We start from the raw sequence: 21308 nt of genomic DNA, 5'->3' as shown, positions 1-21308 counted from the left end.
GGTCTCCCATGCAGGTGCAGGGGCTCAAGGACCTGGGCCATCCTCTACTGCTTTCTCAGGCCATAGCAGAGACCTGGGTCAGAAATGGAGGAGCTGGGACTCGAATGGGCACCCACATGGGATGCCAGCACTGCAGGCCGCGGCTTTACCCGTTACGCCACAGCACTGGCCCCAAGAATCATTTTTTAGAAGTTAAAATTTGAAGTCATCCAGTTAAATTGTAATCAAAATATTAGCTTTCAGTTGCTATGTTGGTTAAGTATAAGATAAAGAATGATGAGACTCATTAATATTTATTGTTGTAAGAACTACCTTGGGAAGGAAATGTTACCTTAAATAATAACTGTTGTACATTTAGTCAGGAAAGGAACAAAACAGTAATAGAAAAAAAATGATACCTTGTGAGTACTTGTATACCAGTACTGGCTGACTGCTGTTTCTGAACTGTGGATTATACTTGTAGAAATTCTCATATACTCCTATTTCACTGGGTACAGTGGCCCTAATCTAGCATTTCTATGTGAATTCTACTAGCTGTGAATAGATTTTAAGGGGAATTCCATGGTCAACTAAGTTTGGAAGAGTTTATTTGACACAAACTAAGCCAGTTTCTTAGATGCGCTCTTGTGCTGTGACTCCCAGGGAGATATGAAAAGCACTATTTCTCTTATTCTTTGACCCATATCCTGCCCATCAGCACTGATGGACACCAGTGCTCTGAGGCACACTTCAGGAAATATAACCTTGGGAAAATAGCTTTTTTCACTGGTGTCTCAGGTGAATCCTAACAAGGTGTAGCTAGACAATTAGCTGCAGATCAGGGGTGGATTAAGGGTCACAGATGATGTTGGGTCCTGAATGTTCAATCACTAGAATGCAATAATAATCGCTGATACACACTGAGTGCTTACTGCATGCCAAGGATACAACACTTGAGATATATTAACTAATCCTCTCAAGAACTCTGTAAGAGAATGAGATCATTGTCCTCATTTTATAGTTGAGGGAACTGGGAGCCAGAGGAGTAAAGTAACTTGACTATAGCCAACAACTAGGAAGCGGTAAAGCCAGAATGTGAGCTCAAGAGGACCTGCTCCGCCTCGTGGTCATGGGATTGTAGGTGTGCTGGGGCCCGTGGGTGTATGCCTGGGCAGGGTAGAGTGTTATTCCTGGACAAGAGACCACCTGGGAGTGTGAAATAACTGAATTTGGAAATGGTAACAAAAATGAAACTGTACATGTACAGATCCCAAGGGCCTTGGTTATCACACAAAGGGGTTGGGAATTTCTGTAATGGGTTCATCTTCTCTGTCCTTTAAGGTAGCCTTAAGAGCTGTAGTGAGCTTAAGAATTTTGTTGGAGTTTAGGGGAGAAAAGTACACTTAGACTGGATGCCAGGAATGCACTCGAGTACATTTTGAAGGTCATGATCGTCAGCAGCATCTGCCACTGTAGTTTGCTGTGTCACGGACCCTGTAGGGACAGGAGTACCATGAATTAGGCATCAGTTGAACATAATATAGGGATGATAAGAAGAGATGGCCTCTTTCCCCTCTCAAGTGCCTACATTTCCAGCATAGTTTGTATGGATCTTCAAGTAGGGGCAAGTCTATTAGGATGTTAACTCACAGAGATACACATAATGTTAGTGAGATTAAAGGTCTTGTTTAAGGCTCAAAGAGGCAGTAAAAGTGGAATTGTACTATTTTCTAATAAGATACAATATGCTGTTCTTTTCAGTAGCATTAAAATATGCAGGTATCCCCTATGAATCAATTCTTGGTCCCAGAATTTGTACTTAGTGTGTAGTGAGGGTTTGGATCGCAAAGGATGTATCTGAAAATTTACCGGAATCTGGTTTCTGGGTTTGGATTTGGATAGCAAGAGTCTGGATAGCAAAGAATATTTAGATTGGAAACCCCACGGAGATCTTATTTGTTCTTTCTTTTCCTAGAGGATGTGAGAGTGCCTCTTTTTGTTACCTAGATTTCTCTCCATTGAGTGGTAGCAAGACTGTGATGTACCGAGGTCATGGAGCAGATCATCCGAAGGATAGGACTAGAAAACCTGAATGCTCCTGAGTCCAGGAATCTTGCCACAAGGTCTTAGTGTACCCTAAGCAATTAGGGTCTGTCAGCACTGCTCTGTAGTGCTTAGCAAAATAAACAGGAGAGCTCCAGAAATTAGTGGTAGTGACGGAAATCTTGACTCACTGCCCAGAAGATCTCAGGAACTTGGTATAGAAAATATTTTTAAGAGTAGGGGTGAGTATGTTTTTTGATACCTGTGAAATTTTCAAAAATCCATATAGTGAGAAGATTTAAAATTGATTTTAAAAAGGATTTTTAACATGACCAATTTTATGTTAAAGAAGTAACGTTTGGCTTCAGGTCACATTTGTTATATCCCTGTTTTGCTTCTGTGAATAATTGTCTTGACTTGGTTGCTTGCTACTGACTTCAAATTCCTCTTTATGATCTACAAAAAAAAAAAAAAAATTTGCATGCTGAGTAAGGAGCAATTGTTGTAGGACCCGTGTCGGCAAAGGAACGGAGAGAGGAGTCATTGTAGGTGCCTTCAGGGCTTGCATATCACCATATGTAGCCTCACCAGCCAAGGCCTGGTGCTCTATTATATGCCAAACTGCATCAGCAGCTAGAGAAGAGAATTCATCTGCATCCAGGTTTACTTGGATCTGTGGAATTTGATTCTTCTGTTCTAAACTGTTTTAGCTGAGCAGTTCATAGAAGGCTGATTTTTACTTTGTGCACAGCATAATTTTAAAATGTTTATCTTTAGGTGGGTTTGCTGAGTTCTCTCGTTGTTTCCCTGGCCTCTGTGAAGGAAAATCTACTCTAGTCCCTACCTGCATTTCTCAGCCTTGCTTACCTGTTGCCAACATTGGGCCAACTCGAATTCTTCCCAATCTTTATCTTGGCTGCCAGCGAGATGTCCTCAACAAGGTGGGTGTTTTGAAAATATCCTTCATTGCTGGGTTTATTGGTAGCAGCTGGAGAAACAGCAATTTCCCATTATCTGTTATTTTAAACACATCACAGTTCTAAACAGAGAAGGAAGGACACCATTCTCAGAGTAATTCCCCATTTAACAGTTACATCATCTTCTGGCACGTTTTGTTTGATGTTCTTTATTGGCACAGGAAACCTGAACTGTTGTCGTATTTGTTTGTTCTCCCTGGGTCCAAGAGACATAGGACAAGAGTTTTAACTTTAAGAAATTTATTTATTTGAAAGGCAGAGTCACTGAGATAGAGATAGAGAGAATCTTCTATTTTCTGGTCCACTCCCTAAATGGCTAACAGCCAGGACTCAACCAAAGCCAGGAGCTAAGAATTCCATCAGTGTCTCCCACATGAGTGGTGGGGGCCTGAGTACTTGAGCAAACCCCTGCTGCTTTCCCAGGCACATGAGCAGGAAGCTGGATGGAAAGTAGAGCAGCTAGAATTTGAATTGGCACTCCAATATGGGATGCTGGCATTGTAAGCAGCAGCTTAATCCACTGTGCCATAACATTGGCTCCGAGGATTTTCAGAAGTGTAGCCTTATTTTAAGTTATTGTTTTATTGTAGTAATTGGGCACATTCAGGAAGATTAATACTTCCTAAATGATTTCACATTTTTGAACTGTATTTACTGTAGCATACTAGAAAGGGATTCAGGTTGTAGTTGGGCAGAGGAAGGTCTTCAGTGTGACTGCTGGCTGGAGCTGTGGGGAAGGAAGGCTGGTGAAAGGCAGGGAAGACAGGCTGGATGAGTGCACTGCCCTGTCTAGAGGCTGTTGAAGTAGTTTGAGAAGAGATGGGAAGAGCATGGATTCTTGCTGAGAGAATTATGTGGGCTGTAGTGAACCAGGCATCCCTAATTAGAGGACCGCTTATTGACATGGGACCTTTGTATGTAATGGTACAAGTGTAACAATGAAAAAACCATAGTCTGCAATGTGCAAGAATAGACTACTAACCAGTGGTGCTGTAGAATGATGCTCTTACTGCCTGGAAAAGTGATTTTTTTCTCTAAAACCTCTTAATTTAATATCACTACTGATTGAACAAGCAGTCAGAAATCTTAATTCAATTATTAGTGATGTATAAGAATGACTTCCCTATATGAAAGGCAGTATCACTCAACATTTTCTTCTTGGGGTGACTGGAAATAAGCTTCCAGATTTGCTTTCTTTGTTTAGGCAGTAATGAGACATGTGTTTTTTGTTTTCAGAATTCCTGTCTCATTAAAATTTTGCCCTGATACTATGTTGTTAATATATCTGAATTTATTGTGAGATAAATAGCTGATGCCTATACTGAGTCTTTCCTAGTGGGGTCACAATGTCTTTGGGTGTGGAATTATTTTTAATTCCCTTAGGGATAAGCAAACTGTTACAGAAAAAGTCATGTGCATTACTGGGGCAAAGCTGGAGCTGGCTTATTTAATCTTCAGCTCAGAAAATAAAATAATACATGGGGCAGGTGTTGTGGTAACGCCAGTTAAACCGCTGCTTGGGATGCCTGCATCCCATGTCAGTGCTGGTTTGAGTCCTGGCTGCTGTGCTTCCAGTCCAGCTTCCTGCTAATGTTCCTGGGAAACAGTTCGTGGCTCAAGTTCTTGAGTTCCTGACACCCATTTGGGAGACCCAGATGGAGTTCCTGGCCCATCCCAGACTGTTGCCACCTTCTGGGGAGTGAACCTGCAGATGGAAGATATCTCTCTGTGTGTCAGTCTGCCTTTGAAATCAACCAATTTTTAAAAATAAGTAAATGAAAATAAAATGCCAAATTCCTAGTTAAGGATCCTGTTTCGTCCTGATAAAACTTTGTCAACCAACAGGTAAGTCCACCAGTAATTGAGTTACAGATCATTTTTGTTGCATTTGTCATTAAATGAAATGGCACACTTACTTTGTTTTATACCTATTTCAGTGTAGTTAAACCAGAATGTGCAATTGAGAATAGGAAAAATAGAGTTTTCTATTTTTCATTGCCTTCTAAACAAATACCTAGCAGGATGTGTTAATAGATGCACTGAGAGGAAATGTTTGTAGGGGGAGATGGGATTATGGAAGTTCATGGGACAGCAGCTTGGCCAGGGAGAAGACTATCAGCTATTCAAAGAGGGTGTGAAGACTAGCAGATAGTGAGGAGAAAGAACACACTGGCAGGCTGGGCAACTTTGAGAGCAGGAATAGACAGGTGTATTCGACCTCTAGATTCATCATTGATCAGAACCTTACTGCTGAAGGAGATTTTAGAGATCATTTAGCCAACCACCTTCACCTCATGAAGAAGGAAATCAACATTCTAGAAATGTCAGACGAATTCCTTAGCATTACCCAGTGAGTTTTATAACCAGATTTGCCTTTCTCCCCACAAATACCAGTATCTTCCTGCTCTGATCTTCCTGTTCAACTTCCTGATTTCAACTTTGGAGGAGAAATAATACACTTCTTCTTCAGGCTCCCCAAGATGCAGATTTTGTAATCCTCCTTAGTAGTACCTCCCTTTTATTGTAACTCAGAAGTTGACTTTAAAAACAGCAATCAAAAAGCCACAATTTTGTTAGTCTTCTGTTTTAAATAAAGTGCTACCAAAATATGTTAAATCTATTGAAAGCATGTCACAGAAATTTTCTTAGGAGGAGCATAATATTTACCATTTAAAACGCTAGGCTTGTTATGTTGATTTCAACCCTCTAATAGGATTATGTCAGAGGTTGACCCTGAATCAAGCCACTACCCAAAATGATGTCATTGACTTTAGAACTGGTCATCGGCAGAAGTCAAAAGCAGTGTTGGTTTCTCCACCTACAAACCATAATAATTCTTGCCTCCTAGTGTTCACATGTTGTTCAAATGAAATGACATGACCAAGCCCAGTCTCTGATTTATAGAGAACACTCCTTGTCATAAGATGCTAGGGGTGAGTGGGAAATAACAGTGGTTTTTGTTGTTTGAGGAAGGTTGATGGAGGAAGTAGAACTTGAGATTACTTTCTGAAGACAAATGGAGTGGAAAATTCAAAATTAGGCTTGGAATTGAGAAAGAAAGTACAATTCCATGACCTAAAATTGCATTGCTTGTGGATCTCGTGTCCTCAGAGTAATTGAATGTGAGGAATTTGCCCAAGTAGTTTTATTAAAGCCATATATTATTCTGTACTCTAAATATACCACAGTCTGCAACAACAGATCATAGAACCTATATGTAGAAATTACCATCTACAGGGGAAAAAGTTTATTTTATGGCTTAGAAGAAACTTTTTTAAAAAACAGATTGATTTGAAAGAGAGAGAGAGGGATCAAGCTTACATCTACTGATTCACTCTCCAGGTGGCCACAGTGGCCATGTCTAGGCCAGGCCAAAACCAGGAGCTTCATCTGGGTCTCCCACATTCGTGGCAAGGGCCCCATATTTGGGCCATATTCCACTGCTTTTCCCAGGCCATCAACAGGAAGCTGGAATGGAAGTGGAACAGCAGGGACATGCACTGGTGCCCATATAGGATTCCAGCGTCACAGGCAATGGCTTTACCTGTTGCCATGGCCACAGTGCTGGCCCCAAGAGAGAAACTTTTCTTTTTTTAAGATTTATTTATTTATTTGAAAGACAGTTACAGAGAGGGAGAGAGAGAAACTTTTAAAGGGAAAGAATAGTGAATTAAAATAATAATAAATAATACAGTTAAGTTTTTGTTTTTGACTCATAAATATTTTTGAAGTTTACTTAAATGCATGTTGAAAGCAGAATCTATTTGTGCCTGTGGCACCAGCAGACCATATGTGTGCCGGTTCATATCTCTGCTGCTCCTTTTCCAATCCAGCTCCCTGCTAATGGCCTGGGAAGGCAGTGGAGGATGGCCCAAATGCTTGGGCCCCTGCCACCCATTTGTAAGACCTGGGTAAAGCTCCTGGCTTAGACCTGGCCTGGCTCTGGCTGATGCGGCTACTGGGGAATGAACCAGCAGATGGGAGATTTTCTCACTGTCTCCCTCTCTTTGTAACTGTGACTTTCAAATAAGTAAACACCAGTTAGCACAAAGGACAGTTTGAGTTAGTGAAGAATAGACATTACAGGCTTTTTTTGTTTTGGTAACAGCTTATTGAAATGTATAATTCACATATCATGAGATTTATAAGCTATTTTTAAAATAAGTTAGAGGAACTAACATTTAATGAGACTGTTATGTGTCAGGTACTTTATTCTCATACTTGCTTTACAAAATCCCATTAGCCCCATTTTACAGGTGAAGAAATTAAAGCTGAGGGAGGTTAAGGTAACCTACCCCCAATATCAGTCAGGTGTGAATAGCAGTGTGCTGGGCTGTGCTCTGGTTCTTCTTGTGCCAGTATCCATATTTCAAGGATCCCATGCCACACTGAGATTCTGGATCACTAAATAATTGGGGTGTGGCACAGCGGGTTAACGCCCTGACCTGAAGTGCTGGCATCCCATATGGGCGCTGGTTCTAGTCCCGGCTGCTCCACTTCCAGTCCAGCTCTCTGCTATGGCCTGGGAAGGCGGTGGAGGATGGCCCAAGTGCTTGGGCCCTGCACCCGCGTGGGAGACCAGGAAGAAGCACCTGGCTCCTGGCTTCAGATTGGTGCAGCTTTGCCTGTTGCAGCCAATTGGGGAATGAACCAGTGGATGGAAGATCTCTCTCTCTCTGTCTCTGTCTCTGTCTCTTTCTCTCTAACTCTGACTTTCAAATAAATGAATCTTTAAAAAAAATTGTTTGGACTCAGAACTCCTGTTGGAGTTTGCTTTTGTAAATTGCTGTCCTTCTCATGATGGCATTTGATAGCATTCTTTAGCTTTGCAGTAAAACTCTGGCTTGATATTTAAGATCCTCTCTGATATATTTGTACCTTTCCAGTTTCTGCCTCTTCTGTTTTCTTCTGTTCATCGTCTTTCAAAACAGACTAGACTAGTCAGTGCTTCCCAGCCATCCAGAATCCCTGTACAGCCAGCCCTTCACCTCCCTGGTTTCCACACCTTTGCATTTAGCGGAGTGAAAATCTTTGGGAGAAAAAAATGTGTCTGTACTGGTCATTACTCTGTAAACAATACAGTAGGACAACTATTTGTACAGTACTTGTAATAGGTATTATGTCATCTAGCGATGGTTTAAAGTATACAGGAGGATATATGCAGGTTTATGCATATAGTACTCCATTTTATATAAAAGACTCGAGCATCTAAAAATCTGGGATGGGGTGGAGGCGGGGTCCTGGAGCAAGCCCCCAAGGATACAGAATAACTTTACCATCATCTAAGCTTCAGATGATTATTTTAGTTCTCATTATGGCCCTCTGAGAATCCTTCCATTTGATCTCACTCTTGTTTTCCAGTGCTGTTTTGTTTATTCTGTCACATTGCACTCATCAGGCACCTCTTTGCATCACCAGCATTGTGCAGCTGCCTTCTCTCTGCTGCTAGATTGTCTGTCCCTTCATGGGGATGCAGCTGCGTTATGTCCCAGAGCAACCCTGCAGGGTACCTGAATGCGCAGTAAGATGATTACTCTCCAGAGTAAATAGTTATACCTAATCTGTAACCAGTGCAACTCATATGCAAACAATTTACCATGATCCTAAAGTTGTTTAGGGAAATGTGCCTCCTAAACATTTTCTTCATGCTGTTTTTACCCATTATTTACCCATGAAATTCTCTCTTGATAGGAGAAACTGAGGTAGTCATTTCACAAATTACAAGATGAAGGAATATAAATTAATGACATTTTACCCTGGGTTGTAAAGTGAAAAAATGTATAAAGAATATGGTAAGGTACTTTAATCAGAAGAGGCTAATAAAGTAGTTACTAGACCCAGATTTTATTCTTTTTTTTTTTTTTTAAAAAGATTTGTTTTGATTATTTGAAAGGCAGAGTTAGAGAGAGGGAGAGACAGAGAGGTCTTCCATTTGCTGGTTCACTCCCCAGATGGCTACAGTAGCTGGGCTGTGCCAGGCCGAAGTCAAGTGCCAGGAGCTTCTTACAGGTTTCCCATGGGGGTTCAGAGTCTAAGGACTTGGGTCATTTTTTGCTGCTTTCCCAGGAACATTAGCAAGGAGCCAGATTGGAAGTGGAGCAGCCAGGACTCAAACCAGCACCCATTTGGTATGCCAGTGTAGCAGTTGGTGGCTATTGGCTCCAAGGTTTTATTCATTTTAATGATAACAGTTAATTTATTCCACAAATTTGTGCTGAGCCTCGACTATGTTCATACTGCTGGGGGCACATCAGTAAACAAGGCAGAAATCTGTGCCTTAATGAGCTGACATTCTAGAAGAAAGAAACTTGACAGTAAGCATAATAAATAGGTAAACTATATAGCATAATTATTTTTTACTATCTATATATTATAGTGATAGGTACAGTGAAGAAAATAGGGTATGGGGCAGAGTGTGCTTGTGAGGATATGGGTTACAATTAAATGAGTGATAAAAGTGTGCCTCATTGAGATAGAGACATTTGAACAAACACTTTAAGGAGGTCAAAGAGTGAGCCATGGAAAATCTGGAGGAAGAGTGGTATAGGCAGAAGCAGCCGCCAGTGCAAAGACCAAAGTGTATCTCATATGATAAAGGAATGAAGAGATCAGCATGACTGATGCAAAGGGAACATAAAGGAATGGGGTTAAAGAGGTGTAATGGGAGGAGCAAGACTTTATAGGCCTTGTAAAGATGTTAGCTTTCACTTTGGGAGAAATAGGGAGCCACTGGAAGGTTCTGAGCAGAGGAGAAACATCATCTGATTTCTATTTTATTAGGATCAATAGATCCTGTGTTGAAAATAGGCTAGATTCTGTACAGGTTGGAAGACAGGAGGTGACACAGCAGTGGATGGAAATCAAGGTGACAGCAGTGGTGAGAAGTGTTTGGACTCTAGCCATATTATGAAGGTGTAGCCCTTAGAATTTTTTGGTTGATTGAATGGTGGATACTGTTAAAGAGGTGTTGAGAAGATGGAAGATGGAATTGACATTAACAGAGATAGGGAAGTCATTGGGATGAGTGGGAGTTTGGTTTTCGACATGCCAAGTACTCTGAGTGGATGTGTTGAATGGGCAGATGGATGTATAATTCAGAAGTTTCCTGAAGGGGAGAGAGATAAATGTGGAAGTCATTACCATATAGATAGTATTTAATGTCATAAGACTGGATAGGATTATTGAGAGAAAATACAGATGGAAAAGTTAAAGAATTGAATTGTGGGGCCCTCCAGCTTTGAAAGTCTGAGGAGCTTAGAAGGATCCAATAAGGGATATTTGGGAGTAAATACTGAGGGCGGGAGGAAATTAATTGATCGTGTCAGTCCAGGAAAGAAGTGAACACCGTGTTTTTCGGGAGGGGAAGGAGTTAGCAAGTGTGCCACATGCGTGCTACACCGGTCAAGAAAGTTGAGGACTGAGAACTGGCTCTTAGATTTATCAGTGTAGTGACTACTGATCTATGAGCAGTTTGGGTAGGGTGGTGAGGATGAGAGCCTAAATGGAATAGGATCAGGAGATAATGGGAGGAGAGGAAGTTGGAGACATATTTGCTAAGTAGTGCTTTCAAGGAATTTTGCTCCTAAGAGGAGCAAAGACATAGGGAAGTAGCTGGAGGGAGAAGTAGAGGATGAGAGGGTATTTCTAAAATGAGAGAAATGGTGGTTTGTTTGACTTCTGGTGGGAGAAATGATCCATGAAGTAGGAAGCTTCTAGGAAAGGGAGGGAGGAATTAGCTAGAGCCGTATCCTTGAATAAAAAGAGTGGGACTTACTGAGCAAGTAGAGGGCTTGATCTTGAAGCATGAGCATTTGAGCCATAATGACAAAGGGGAAGGTAGAGTATATAGCTGCATGAGTCACAGAAGGACAAAGGTTGCTGGAGTAAGATTTGCTTCTGATTTTTTCCATTTTTCCTGTGTGCCAAGAAACAAGATCATCCATCAGCTGAGAGAGAGGATCAGTGGGGACATGGGAAGTTGAAGAAAAAGGGAAATGTGTGGGATGGCCTGTAAGAGAAGGCAAGTGAGTGGACAGTGGTTGCTGAGTGAGGTCAGGTAGCACTGTTGAGTGTTTTTGTCAGATCATGGGTACAAATGCAAACTAGGTGGAGAATTTGGTTAACTTGGGTTATAATCTTGCTGAGTGTGAAGTGAAAGTGGGCAGAGGAATTGAAGGTGAAAGCAAGGGAGTGATTGTAATGATTGACTGTAAGGTTTACGTTGGGAAGGAAGGCAGACATAATGGGGATGAGGCACAAAGAAGGCTGGGTAGCATCATTGGACTGTAGATACTGAGGGGTGGGAGGATTCCCAGAGAAATGGCCTAAGCAAGAGTGAGCTGAACAGAGAGGAGGAGGGTCTTAGAGTGTGCGGGCATGTGAAATGGAGAGTGTGGAAGGCTGTAGTTATTGGTACTGAAGAGACCAGGCTAGATCTCATGTGAGTGGGTGACTGAGGGGAGGAGTTGGAAGACCAGCAAGGCTAACATGTCCAGAAGATTCCTGAAGGCCAGACATGGATCATCCTATCATAGAGAGCATGTATTAACAGGCATGGTATGAAGTTGAGCTCTTTTAACAGTACAGGATAACTGCTCTCTGGAAACTTTTTTTTTAAATTATTTGACAGGTAGAGTTAGAGTTAGAGTTAGAGAGAGAGAGAGAAAGGTCTTCCTTCCGTTGGTTCACTCCCCAAATGGCTGCTATGGCCGGCGCTGCGCAGGAGCCAGGTGCTTCTTCCTGGTCTCCCGCATGGGAGTACAGGGTACATGGGCTCAAGCACTTGGGCCATCCTCCATTGCCCTCCCAGGCCACAGCAGAGAGCTGGACTTGGAGAGGAGCAACCAGGACTACAACCCAGCGCCCATATGGTATGCCGGCACCACAGGCAGAGGATTAACCAAGTGAGCCATGGCGCTGGCCCCCTAAACTTTTAGACTATGATGTTTGATGATAGGAAAGTAAATACTCAGTTGTGTATGTTTTATATAACAAACTGAAATGAAACCGGAATTAATTATATAAATATCTCTTCATAGTTTAGTAAGAAGACATTGGCATCCTTCTGTGAATAAAAAGTTGTTATCCCATAAGATAGAAGTAGACTCATTCTTTATAGTTTTAGCTCCATCTCAGTTCCACCAATAAGAACATCTCAGCCACTTCCAGATGCTTTCATCAAAAACAAGAAAAAGAATTAACAAAGCAAGAGAGTAGAACTGTTATCTGAAACTTTAGAAACCTTGTTAACTGATGTCAGTGGGCCGGTGACATCACATTGCCATATCTGAGCACAGAACTCCTGCTACATGGCCAGCAGTGAGCTCTTGGCACCAGCATGTGCACCTCTGCCATTGGAACAGTATACTTACCTGAAGTCAGTGGTATTTCTTCTGAAACTTGTTTAGGTCACTGGGCTTGTTATGATGATGATGTACATTAATTAAAATTATTATATGCATTGATGAAATAGGAATGAGGGAAGAGAATTTTACTATGAACTAAGTTAAATGTTTTGCAAAGGAAGGCTAGTTATGTTATTTATCTAGTTTGCTTTAGAAAGAACTTTAGTAGAGTATAGCAATAAAGGAGGGTAAATTCTGGAGAGCAATATATGTTTGCATTTGAATCTAACTGTTACTTTTTGCTAGCTATGATATTTTGGAAATATTATGTAACCTTGATGGTTGTGAGGATTAAAAGAGGATCTGTTTAAAAGCTTAACGCAGAACCTGGCAGAGTAGACACTCAATAAATGCTAGATATTATCTGTACCATATGTTATTATATTACTAATAGGCTCCCAGCAAAAGTGCTCAACATTTTTGTTTGAATTTAGGTTGTCATTTCTATAAAATGTAGGTTATTAGATCACATGTCCAAAGTATACATTCTTTATGGAAAATCAAATTTGGCAGTATTTATTGTCTTGCAGCCTGATTTGTACTTGGAATTTTTTGTTAACTTTTGATTATGTATTGTAAATAACACTGTGTCACCTGTTTCTTGGAGACTTCTGTGCTGTCTTCATCATTCTGTTGGGTGGACAAATATTACTTTTAAAAAAATTTATTTATTTGAAAGGCAGAGTAACAGAGAGGCACAGGCGGGGGTGGGGGGGGAGTGTCTTCCATCTGCTGGGTCACCCCCCAGGTCACTGCAATGGCCAGAACTGCCGATCCAAAGCCAGGAGCCAGGAACAACTTCTGGGTCTCCCAGGCAGGTACGGGGGCCCAAGGACTTGGCCCATCTTCCACTGCTTTTGCAGGCTATAGCAGAGAGCTGGATCAGAAGTGGAGCAGCTGGGACTCGAACCGGCAGCCGTATAGGATGTCGGCACTGCAGGCAGCGGCTTTACCTGCTATGCCACAGACCCGGCCCCAAGAGATTACTTGTAATCAGTAGTACTATTGGTGGACAAGAGAAAGAAATACAAGGAGTCTTGGAAAATTCACAGAAGGTGTGTATGGTGGAAAAGCTCTGGATAGGTTCCAAAAATTTTTACACCAAAATAAACTTACCTTTTAATTCCATTTTTCCATAAACTTTTTGAAGAACCCACATATTATAGTTCATTTCTTTTTTTTTTTTTTTAAATTTTTGACAGGCAGAGTGGACAGTGAGAGACAGAGACAGAGAGAAAGGTCTTCCTTTTGCCGTTGGTTCACCCTCCAATGGCTGCCGCGGTAGCGCGCTGCGGCCAGCGCACCGCGCTGATCCGATGGCAGGAGCCAGGTGTTTATCCTGGTCTCCCATGGGGTGCAGGGCCCAAGGGCTTGGGCCATCCTCCACTGCACTCCCGGGCCACAGCAGAGAGCTGGCCTGGAAGAGGGGCAACCGGGACAGGATCGGTGCCCCGACCGGGACTAGAACCCGGTGTGCCGGCGCCGCTAGGCGGAGGATTAGCCTATTGAGCCGCGGCGCCGGCCTATTATAGTTCATTTCTTTAAGGACCAGTGGGAAGAAAGGCCACTGTTAGTGGCTGATTTAACTCCAGTTGCCCACTTCTCTTCTTACCTAGAAGATACTGCATTAGTTTCTGTACCTTATGGTTGATCAGATGGTACTAGATAGATTCAGTTTAGCTATAGTTCACCCACAGAAAACCAGATGTAACCTTTGGTACAAGTATGAAAGGTCAAACGTTGTGGTAAGTACTATTAAGATCTTCACAGCCTGATTATTAAGCTAACAGAAGTATATGAAGACAGTAGAAGATTGGGCTCTGGCATAGCTGAAGGGTGTTGGCCAATCTAAAAAGCCCACCCAGTTCCAAAACCTGTTTCTTTATAATACCATTTCAGAGATGAGAGAAGTTTGCATACACAGTCTGTAGTTATGCTGTCCACCTTTTACATAAAATAAATTTATGGTGCTAAATATGCTATGTAAAGAGATGAGGGGACTGGCATGTTTTAGGAAGGTGAACAAGAAAATTACCAGTAGTCAGGTGGTTGAACAAGATTTATAGAGCGAGTAGCATTCCAAGAGAAGGATGAAGTGGCCAAGGTTTCTTAGGATGAGAGAACTATTTCAGGCTTCAAACATTTCCTGGGAAACAGCAATGAGAGGACTAAATGAAGCTGGTTACAGAGGAAGGCTGGTAAATGGTAGACGGGATGTCCTTGAACAAACTTGTATCGAGTGCAGATACGTTGCTGGCACTCGAGGTAGAAAAACAGCAGAAGATATGATCCTCAGCGCGGTGCGGTGGCCATTGGAGGGTGAACCAACGGCAAAGGAAGACCTTTCTCTCTGTCTGTCTCACTGTCCACTCTGCCTGTCAAAAAAAAAAAAAAAAATCCTTTGCTTCACTGCTTACTAGGGGAGACAGGAATCATATGTTAGCACACTATGTTAGGTGTTTAAATGGTTTGAACAAAGTGCTTTGGAAGGACAAAAATGAAATGCATCAGTGGGAAGGAGACATTAGATTAGGTTAAACTAAGTAGGAAAAGTGGAAAGATTCACTGGGAAGGGGACAGGGCTTTTTGAGCCCAGGACTTGTGTGAACACAGTGAGGGCCTGCATATATGTGATTTGGGGAGATTGCATGGAGCAGGAAATGAGACACAGTGAAATGAAAAAGACTGGATAAAGCTCTGGGTCCGTGTATAAGAAAGGTTATTTTAGTTGTTAAAAATGTGGTTTAGAGAGAAAAACACTAACTTCAAGAGTTCCCTGTGGACTTTATTGGTTATCTTGATAAAGATTGGCTGCTGAGAGGTAAGTGGGAACAGAGAGAAGAAAATAAATGGAAGGGGTAACACAAAGGATTTAGTAGCCATTGGATGGTGGTAGGGGCAGAGGGGGGGAGCCGAGAAAGCAAAAGGAGCCACAAATGACCTTATTTTTTGCTTAACTGGCTGAGTGGATATTATTACTTAAGACCAGTTGTTTTGATGACAAGAAATAGAAGTTTGGGACAGAAAAGGGAGAACAATATTTAGTTTCTGACATTTTGAATTTGAAGGAACTGTGGTAACATCTTGATTCTCGGTAGCTGGAAACATGGGTTGAACACTGAGGACACTGACAGACACCTACACACACACCCATCATCAGTGTGGACGGCTAATGATTCTATGGTATCTATAAATGCCGCCTTCACGGAATGTTTGGAGTGAGAAGAATGCCTAGCACTACCTTAGAGAATCATCATTGTGTTCAAGAAGATGTTCTTGTTGTGGCTGTAGATGTCCTAAAATTCTTTAAACTGTCACTGCATTTCGTAGTCTTTTTTCTGCTTCTCTCTAGTAACGAAGATGTTAGAGAGCTGACTGTATTGATTGTGCGATCTTTAGGCATACTATTTAAATATACTATTTTAAAGCCTTTTTTGTCTTTAAAAACTTTTTTTATCTTAACCTGAGTGTCTACATGTTATTTTGCTGGGTTTTTAGATTTCACTCATCTGAGTGAACTCTTATTATTGCAAGAAAACTGGTAATTTTTATCATTACATTTAACTTTACTTTTTCAAAATGTTTCTGTATCGTTAGTCACTTTGATTGCTTTTTTTCCTCCATAGGAGCTCATGCAACAGAATGGCATTGGTTATGTGTTAAATGCCAGCAATACCTGTCCAAAGCCTGACTTCATCCCTGATTCTCATTTCCTGCGAGTACCTGTGAATGATAGCTTCTGTGAGAAAATTTTGCCATGGCTGGACAAATCTGTAGATTTCATTGGTAAGTAGTTAAAGTAATATTGCAAGCCCTTGTGCTCCAGTCTTATATACTCACTCCCCCTATGTTTTCCTTAGAGAAAAGGAGGCTATTTCAGATGTTTCAAAGTCTGAAAACAACACATGCTGCTTCCTCATTTGATGGTCATGGTGATGTGCTGTGCTGTCCCTAAGGGACTGTCCTTATGAGGTTCTAGTGCCTTACATTACCAAGGCTAAGCCTCATAGGATCTGCAATTATATATTCGCAAGTGTTTGAAAACCAGCTAGGCTTTTGGGGTTAAATCCCACACATACAATTTTTCAAATCCTACAACAGAATTTGGAAACTTTGTTGACAATCCTTGTTGCTTTGTTGCTTTATTTTCCCCAGAGAAAGGCCAAGTCCTATGAAAATAAGTCCCATTGCATTGAAAATTTTCATGTCACAACATTTCTGAGTGTTCGTCCACACGCTGGTAACTTTAGTAGTATTGGGTCTAATAAACTGATGCACAACCCCATGTAGCCACTTGTTTGGTGGTGGTGGTGGCAGGACCTGCCCTGTCACATCCTGTGTTCTGCTTCCTGGGCCTGCTCAGTTCTGGAGCTTCTCTGCTGTGACGTTTTAGTGCTGCAGGACGAGCTCTGCTGGTCACACGTGGGTGATGTGCATTTGAATCGTGGTTTTAGTGGCAGGTGGCTGAACAGAGGAGAAAACTGCTATCTAGAGCAACGTAACGGTGTGTGATTCAATGCCCATGTGAAGGATTTGTTGCTTTTCCACTAGCCACACACAGCACTCTACTCCATAATTAATTGCTCTGGATTTTCTCCTATGATTAAAAATAAAAGAACCAGTTCCTTTTTTTTTAATTGTCATTGAGTATTTTTTAAAATATGTATTTATTTATTTATTTGAAAGAGTTACAGAGAGAGACAGAAGGAGAGGCAGAGAGAGTCTTCCATCCGCTAGGACCAGTTCCTTTTAAAAAGTGAAGTTATGTAAATTAAGCTCCCCAAGATATTTTTTCACTTATGAGAAGAATTTTCTAGATAAGCTTTTAGAGCATTAATTCTGAAACAGCTCTCTTTTCAAGATTTCCGTATTGACAAGGATTTTTCATCTTCAAGTACAAAACATTCTGAGAAACGTCTAAATGACTTAGTTCATGTTAAAATAATCACAAAACTACCCAAATTAATATCCTCCCATTGTACTTCCAAGAAATAGCATTTTTGCCTCTTTAAAAAAAAGAAAGCAATCAAGGTTACCACTCCATTATATGTCACACTGATCCACTGACATATGGCTGTGATTTCAGCCAAAAGTGTCATTTCAGAGTAGATCTGGAAGAGAATCTGAGTCTGTTTAGTTGTGGCAATATCCAAGCCTTAGGATAGAATAACAGAAATCAGAAAGTAGCGATAACTTTGCTCCAATGGAGCTGCTTCTCTCATGGGAGGTACTGGGGTCATCCTGGCACTTTCCATACATACGAAAGGAGCTTTTCAGTGCTTTAACTTGACTATAAATAGACTCAGACAAACACATAGCAAACCTTATTTGTAATATCTGCAAATGTTTTCCCTTACCATATTTCATTTATTTGTTTGTGTTTATTAGAGCCACCGTCCTTATCCCTGCCAGAGAATTCTAGGCAGGAACTTCCGCCCCACCCCTTCTTTGCATTGCATTCTGCCCATGCTCACTCTACAGGTTTTGTTTTGTTTTGTTTTGTTTTTTTTTTTGATAACAATTTTTTAATGTACTTATTAGATGGAAAGATTGGTAGGTTATTTGGGTAATGACCTACAATTATAGTAACTTTGTACATATCAATCAATTGGGACCCGATACAACCTTGACAGAAATTTAAATACATTTACGTTTCCCATGTATCAAAAGGAATCCCAAAAAATGTAGAGATTTCAAATCTACAACACACACCTGGAACTGTGCAACATTCATTTAATTTCAAGAGAAGATGGACACTGCTCAGAAAATGGGCAGAGATTCCCCAGTTATCTTGCTTATCAAAATGGTTCAGATAAACCATGATTTCAGCTAGATGTGCATGGGACAGAAATGTTAACAAGACTAAAACACTATACAGATTTAGAAATACTAAAACAACTGATGTAGTCAGCATTGCAAAAAAGCACTCAACATAAATAAAATGTGAGGAAATTGATGTTCATTTCTTTTAATACCAAAGCTTTTTAAAAACTTGTAATCATTTTAAAAGATTTATGTATTTATTTATTTGAAAGTCATAGTTACACAGAGAAGGAGAGGCAGAGAGAGTTCTTCCCTCCGCTGGTTCACTCCCCATTTGGCTGCAAGGCCACAGCTGTGCCAATCCAAAGCCAGGAGCCAGGAGCTTCTTCTGGGTCTTCCACATGGGTGCAGGGGCCCAAATACTTGGGCCATCTTCTACTGCTTTCCCAGGCCATAGCAGAGAGCTGGATCAGAAGTGGAGCAGCAGGGACTTGAACCAGTGCCCATATGGGATGCCAGCACTGCGGGCTGTGGCTTTATGTGCTATGCCACAGCATTGGCCCCTCTGCTGGTGTCTTTCCATGAATTTTAGGCAGTTAGTCCTGGCAGGGTATGTGATATGAAGATGCACCCTCATTCCTGGATTTCACAGCTCTGAGGCTCATAGGTGTGTTCTCTTCTTGTTACGTAAATTTCAGTAAGTCTCTTGATTTGTTGGAAGGACTTTAGATTTTCTTGGAGTTTATTTTTAGTTATTATAGGCCATAGTAACAAAGTTTGCCTGTCTTTGCTATGGGACGCTCATGAGGTATCTCCAAACCCAGCTGGCTGCTCGACTAGGTTCTTGCTCTGCCTTCACTGTGTTGACTCCTGCCCCAGGTCACCCACACCACAATCGGGTCACACTGGAGGCAGTGAAGAGCAAGTGCTTAGAAGCCAAACTGTCTGTATTTGAATCCTGCCTTCCAGTGGTCCAGTGCATCTAGGTAAATACTTGATACTTAAATGTGCTTCAGTTTCCTCATCTGGAGCCTGAAGAAATGTACCTACCGTATAGCCATGTTGTGAGGATTAAAATAGATATTTTATATTGCATAGTACTTGACTCAGAACCAGCTCCTCATAAACATTTTAAAAATTGTTATGACAAGTTCTCTGTGCATACATGTGCTCTCTAGTTATTTTTTGATATTTTATTTATTTGAAAGACAGAATTAAAGGTAGAGACAGAGAGAGTGGTCTTCCATCTGCTGGTTCACTCCCCAGATGGCCACAACAGCTGGAGGTGTGCCAATCCGAAGCCAGGAGCCAGGAGCTTCTTCCAGGTCTCCCACACAGGTGCTGCAGGGGCCCAAGGACTTGGGCCATCTTCTGCTTTCCCAGGCCATAGCAGAGAGCTGGAACTGAAGAGGAGCAGCCAGGACTCGAACCAGCATCCCATGGATGCCAGCACCACAGGTGGAGGCTTAGCCCTCTATGCCACAGTGCTGGCCCCCGTTTTCTCTTTGTTAAAAAGATTGACTTATTCATTTGAAAGAGTTAGAGAGGGAAAGACACAGAGATCTTCCATCCACTGGTTCTGTCCCTAAGTGGCCACAATGGCCAGGGCTGGGCCAGGTTGAAGCTAGGAGCTTCATATATGTTTCCTACTGGGGAGGCAGAGTCCCGAGCACTTGTCCCATTGTCTGCTGCTTTTCCCAAGACTTTAGCGTAGAGCTGCTGGGATATGAACCCGCACCCATGTGGGATGCTGGCGTTTCACCGAGCCCAGTTCTCTCTTTAGTCTTCCAAACTTCTCATCCTCTCTGGGTCCTCGTCCCCCTTATTTGTGGCCCTCTCATCCCCTTTTTAGCCTACATTTTGTTCCTGAATTCCTCTAGTGGCAACCTGCTGTTTTGTCTTTTCGGTTTTCATAGTCACTGTCTCCTATTGTTCCCCATTCTGCAGAGGCTCCTTAATTTCCTACATAAAAAAGCAACTCTGGCCTAAGACTTCCAAGAACCTCTAACACCTGCTCCCCACCTGTGAGAATCTCTGGTAAACTCCTGTGCAGCTTGGCAGTGCTGTGCTATGCTGTGTCCCAGTGCACATTTCCCTTCTCGCTACCAGCTACTCATATTATTACTTCCTTTAAACTCAGGTTAGCACCGTGTCTGCCAAGATGTGTATGCTAATAAACCCCACTCCAGTGTAACTGCTGGTTTTTTTTTTTACAGCTTCTAAATTTTGATTTTTAAAAGTTTTATTTATTTGAAAGGCAGAGTTAGAGAGGAAGAGGCAGAGGGGGGGTATCTTCAATATGTTGGTTCACTCCCCAAATGGCCACAGTAACCAGAGCTGAGCCAATTGGGAGCCAAGAGCTTCTTCTGGGTCTCCCATGTGGTTACAGGGGCCCAAGGACTTGGGCTATCTTCTACTGTGTTCCCAAGACCATAGCAGAGAGCTGCACCAGAAGTGAAGCAGCCAGGACTCGAACCAGCACTCACGTGGGATGCCAGCACTGTAGGAAGCAGCTTTACTACCCACTAAACCACAGTGCCGGCCCCATAAATTGCGATTTTTCGTGAACACATAATTATGTATATTTATGGGGTATGGTGTGATGTTTCAATATATGATTTTTAAAAAAGATTTTATTTACTTACTGTAACCCTACCTCTCAAATAAAAATAAAATCTTTAAAAATATTTATTTATTGGGGCCGGCGCTGTGGCACAGTGAGTTAAAGACCCGACCTGCGGTGCCGCCATCCCATGTGGGCGCCAGTTCAAGTCCCGGCTGCTCCACTTCTTTTTTTTTTTTTTTTTTTTTCTTTTTTTTTTTAACTTTTATTTAATGAATATAAATTTCCAGTATACAGCTTATGGATTACAATGGCTTCCCCTTCCCATAATTTCCCTCCCACCCGCAACCCTCCCCTCTCCCGCTCCCTCTCCCCTTCCATTCACATTAAGATTCATTTTCAATTCTATTTATATACAGAAGATCAATTTAGTATAAAGATTTCAACAGTTTGCACCCACATAGGAACACAAAGTGAAACATACTGTTTGAGTACTAGTTATAGCATTAAATCAAAATGTACAGTACATTAAGGACAGAGATCCCACATGAGGAGCAAGTGCACAGTGGCTCCTGTTGT

The 21308-nt window shown here is 41.7% G+C and overlaps 1 protein-coding gene across 2 annotated transcripts in view; it reads left to right on the top strand.

The window, feature by feature from the left end:
* The window catches only part of DUSP16 (dual specificity phosphatase 16), a 107296-nt gene that overhangs the window by 69500 nt on the left and 16488 nt on the right, over nucleotides 1–21308 (top strand). For both annotated transcript variants that reach the window (XM_062194839.1, XM_062194840.1), the window contains exons 4-5: nucleotides 2800–2963; nucleotides 16030–16189. In XM_062194839.1, the coding sequence (XP_062050823.1) occupies nucleotides 2800–2963; nucleotides 16030–16189 (324 nt within the window). The remainder of the gene's footprint in view (nucleotides 1–2799; nucleotides 2964–16029; nucleotides 16190–21308) is intronic.

This window comes from Lepus europaeus, chromosome 6 (assembly GCF_033115175.1).
Source record: "Lepus europaeus isolate LE1 chromosome 6, mLepTim1.pri, whole genome shotgun sequence".
In the NCBI taxonomy this organism is placed as follows: domain Eukaryota; kingdom Metazoa; phylum Chordata; class Mammalia; order Lagomorpha; family Leporidae; genus Lepus; species Lepus europaeus.
This window is presented reverse-complemented; position numbering and strand designations above follow the sequence as displayed.